We start from the raw sequence: 3,853 nt of genomic DNA on the forward strand, positions 1-3,853 counted from the left end.
ATACATATACATATATATATATATATATATATACACACACACATAAACATATATATACATATACATATATATATATGTGTGTGTGTGTGTATTACATTACATAGATAAAAAATGGTTAATTTAGCTTGAGATGGCACATATTACAATTTATTAACACTTAAACAAATAATTTTTTCTGATAACATATTTAAGATCTTACAAAATCCCCTGGACCTTAAGTATCGCCTTATCTTTTCCTTTTCTGCTTCTATTGCCACACATGCACACACACATATTAGAGATGTGTCATCTCTTAATTAGTCCTAACTGTTCTTTGGTAAATGGTCTGTCCCTATGAGAGAGAGTGTGTGTGTGTGTGTGTGTGTGTGTGTTGGCAGGAGCGTCATTATATAACGGCTGCAGTGCAGGCTGGCCCAGCTGTATTGATGTGCAGAGATGTGGGAGTGGGGGGGAGGGAGCTGAACACGACCGAGGCCAGTGAGAACCTTGCTTGTTGGTCAGCCTTTTGTGTGGCTCCCAGCAAGCGAGAGACATCCGAGTATAACAACACCTCAGACAGTGAAGTAGCACGCGCCACTGCCAGCGCATTCACTGCTAAACTCACACTTTACGCTACCTAAAAACATAAACGGAATACTTATAACTCATTCTTGAGATAATAACATCCATAATTAAATAAGCTTGCTTTATATTTCTAATGATTCTTCTGTGCAACAGACTATGATTCGACTTTATAATACAAGTAAATAAAACCATGCAGCTATATAAAGATGCCCCCCCTGAGGCGTGTGATACATTATTTAAAGTCGAAGGCATAACTATATCAATTGTGACCTAATTTACAAATCCCCTCTTCATATCAGACTGTGACATTCACATGTAGAGGGATTATTTCCCACGGATAATGAAATGTTAATAGGGTTTCGACTGCAGGTTCTCCAACATGGGAAAATTAAATCAAATCACAATGAGCGGAGTCTGACAAAATCACAACACAAAGCAAGGCCAAATGCATATGTACAAGAAAACCTGCATATTAATATGCCAACATTAAGCATTCATGGTGTTCACGTGTTTTGTGGTGCATGTTTATAAGGCGTACTGTCACTTAACACCCTGCGTTGCCAGCGCGTACAAAATGCCTACATGTGAATACTTTGAAACTTCACACTTCAGGAGAGAGGCTTGTTTCCTTGGTAACCGTTTTTCCCCTTTTGTCCTTATGTGCCAACCAGTGCATAATGCTGCTCAGCACATGCACCTGCATAGAAATCGCTACCCTTTCTTCCCCACAAGCGAGCAGTACACTTTTTTTCAAAGCACTGCTCTTGTCTGGAGCTTTGACATGCATCTTTGAAATAAAGCACAAATTAAAGGTTTTGCACAGCTGCCATTTGAAAACACACAGCACTTAAAGCAGGAGATGCTCAGAGAACCGTGAAGACCTCTCAGACCTGCCACTTTAAGTAATTACTTTTAAAGTCTAGGTTTGAGAGACAGAGCAAGTGATTTCATGATTGAAAATGATGAAATATAGATGGTGTGCTGCTTACATAATTGAACACCAGTCCTTAAAATACAACTTTGAGCATCGGTGGTAACATTTAGCTGTCTTAAGTCAGTCATTTTGGGTGGAAGAATGCTATGCTAGAAGCAGGTGAGCTGAAAATAAAGGTTTGAAATAGAGCCAAAAAGGTTTTTAGAGTCAAGGAGAACTTCTATGCATTGGTGCTTTAAAAAAACCAATACAGTGATCTAAATACAACTAACAACTGTTCTTTACAAGAGGTTTCTTTGCTGAACCTTTCATTTTTAAGAGTGCATCAGGGCCTGTCTTCTAGCAGCACACTTTATCTACATGTTATTTGGCTTAAACACTGTCTTGGGCAAGAATATAAGGAAATATCTCAATTTGACCATGCCTTAACCCTTTATACATGTTTTGTAACCATTTAATCCCACAGTTTTTGAATAAGCACATGAATTTTACTTCTTGAATAGAACAAAGATTTAAGTAATGATTCAAAGTAATGAAATTATGTGTTTTATGGGACACAGTTGCTACAAATAGAAAACTTGAGGCAAAGTTGCTCAATTATACTCAATAGATTGCAGAGTAACAATATAATCCAATAAAAATGTCATTTTTGACTCATTTAATGTAACACTTTGAGATCTATAGTTTTATAATGTGAATAAATCAGTTATTCAAAACAGGCCTTCCACAAATTTGATCAATAGCATGTTTAGCTACATTGGGACTAATTCTACCAATTTTGTTTATGTCATTTTACTACATTAATAACAGAACCTTTAAATATGACTAAATATAATCGCCATATTTGTATTATGACATATTTCACCTTCATTTGATCTTTCAGGAAGGAAAAATTCTGTTCATGTAAAAAAACGTTCACATTAAATCCATTTCATTTACAGTTGAGAACTATCTGTACATCAGCAACTGTTATAAGACCCATTCAATTCGAGAAAATTGTCAAAATGCGGTGGGAATAGGAGAGATTAAATGCGTTAGAAACATTGGAATGTGTCGGTAAATGGTCGACCTTTTAAAACCATACGTTTCTTTCTACCCGTTTATTTAAAAAAAAAAAAAAAATAGAACAATTCGCTCCAAATGGAACAACAATTCTTCACGCTTGGATTGTTTGTGACATCGGAGCAGTTTTAATTCTAGCGGAACGCCAACGCGAAAAACTGGAGGAGGTGCGGGGGCGCGCGTAAAAGAGCGCGCACAGCTGTCAGCACCAAGGACAGCGCTCCGCCGCAGAACAACAGCCGACGCGCAGAGACGCATCACTGATTTCTGCTGCCAGCCTTCATGTAGTGTTTGCTCTGCCTGTCTGCAGCCTGACTTAACAGGGGGAATTAAGAGAAAGGCTGCAGTGAATGCCGCTTCTCTCAGATGCCATCGCCTAATTGAACCGGGCACCATGAACAGATCGCCGCAGTGTGTGTGAATTTCGTACCTGGGATTTTTTAAGTCTAAAACTGCCACACTGGACATTGCCTTCATTCTTAACAAGCGAATAGCTCAAACAAGAGCCTCCGGCAGCACTAAGAAGAGAAGACGCTGGGACTCTCCGTGCGCACTTCTGGCCCTCCACACGATGCGTCTGCTTCTGCTGGCCGCGTTATTCTCCTGCTCCTGCGTGCGGGGCGGCTGCGAGCCCAAGATTGTGAACATCGGGGCCGTCCTGAGCCAGAAGAGATACGAGCAGGTGTTCAAGGATGCGGTCACTCAGGCGAACCAGGTGTACGGAAGGGATAAATTCAAGTTGACCGCCATCTCTGTCACTCACAAAGCGAATGCGATTCAGATGGCGCTGTCTGTGTGTGAGGATCTCATTTCCAGTCAGGTGGGATTTTTAGTATCAGCGTTGCATTGTGGCATTTTCATGTGGCGAGATCCAGTATTAAATAAAATGACTTAAAATTTGCTTGAGGGGTAAACATGTTAATGCAATATGCACCACTCCGATTGAATTCATTTGTTTGGCTTTCATAAGGCAGTGTTTTTTCAAGCATGATATTATCCATTACAAGTACCATTATTTAGGTTATTGAAAAGTGTTTCATTAAATATGCAAATATATTCATTAGAAAGATCTATATACTGATGCCAACTGATAATTTCTAAACATTTATTGCACTGTAAAACTGCAATAAATACCCTATTTATCCTTTACAATTTTGTTTACTTTATGTATTCAGTTGATTTAGTCATAATAAATCATATTTTTGACGAGTACAATTAAATGAAATGCATATTATAGGTTAGACAATTTTTAAATATTTTATATATATATATATATATATATATATATATATA

General features: G+C 38.3%; 1 protein-coding gene and 1 long non-coding RNA gene across 10 annotated transcripts in view; one reads left to right on the forward strand and one right to left on the reverse strand.

The window, feature by feature from the left end:
* Nucleotides 1-3,853, reverse strand: part of LOC107739672 (uncharacterized) — a 6,348-nt gene that overhangs the window by 2,163 nt on the left and 332 nt on the right. The gene's annotated exons all lie outside the window — the stretch shown is intronic.
* grin1a (glutamate receptor, ionotropic, N-methyl D-aspartate 1a) overlaps nucleotides 2,736-3,853 on the forward strand; it is a 28,847-nt gene continuing 27,729 nt past the window's right edge. For 6 of the 9 annotated variants that reach the window (XM_016551853.1, XM_016551844.1, XM_016551848.1 and 3 more), the window contains exon 1: nucleotides 2,736-3,380. In XM_016551853.1, coding sequence (XP_016407339.1) covers nucleotides 3,132-3,380 — 249 coding nt within the window. In that variant the 5' untranslated portion in view covers nucleotides 2,736-3,131. The remainder of the gene's footprint in view (nucleotides 3,381-3,853) is intronic. The other 3 variants (XM_016551850.1, XM_016551851.1, XM_016551852.1) reach the window with 1 other exon arrangement.

Source organism: Sinocyclocheilus rhinocerous, unplaced genomic scaffold, assembly GCF_001515625.1.
Source record: "Sinocyclocheilus rhinocerous isolate Xijiao unplaced genomic scaffold, SAMN03320098_v1.1 scaffold585, whole genome shotgun sequence".
In the NCBI taxonomy this organism is placed as follows: Eukaryota; Metazoa; Chordata; class Actinopteri; order Cypriniformes; family Cyprinidae; genus Sinocyclocheilus; species Sinocyclocheilus rhinocerous.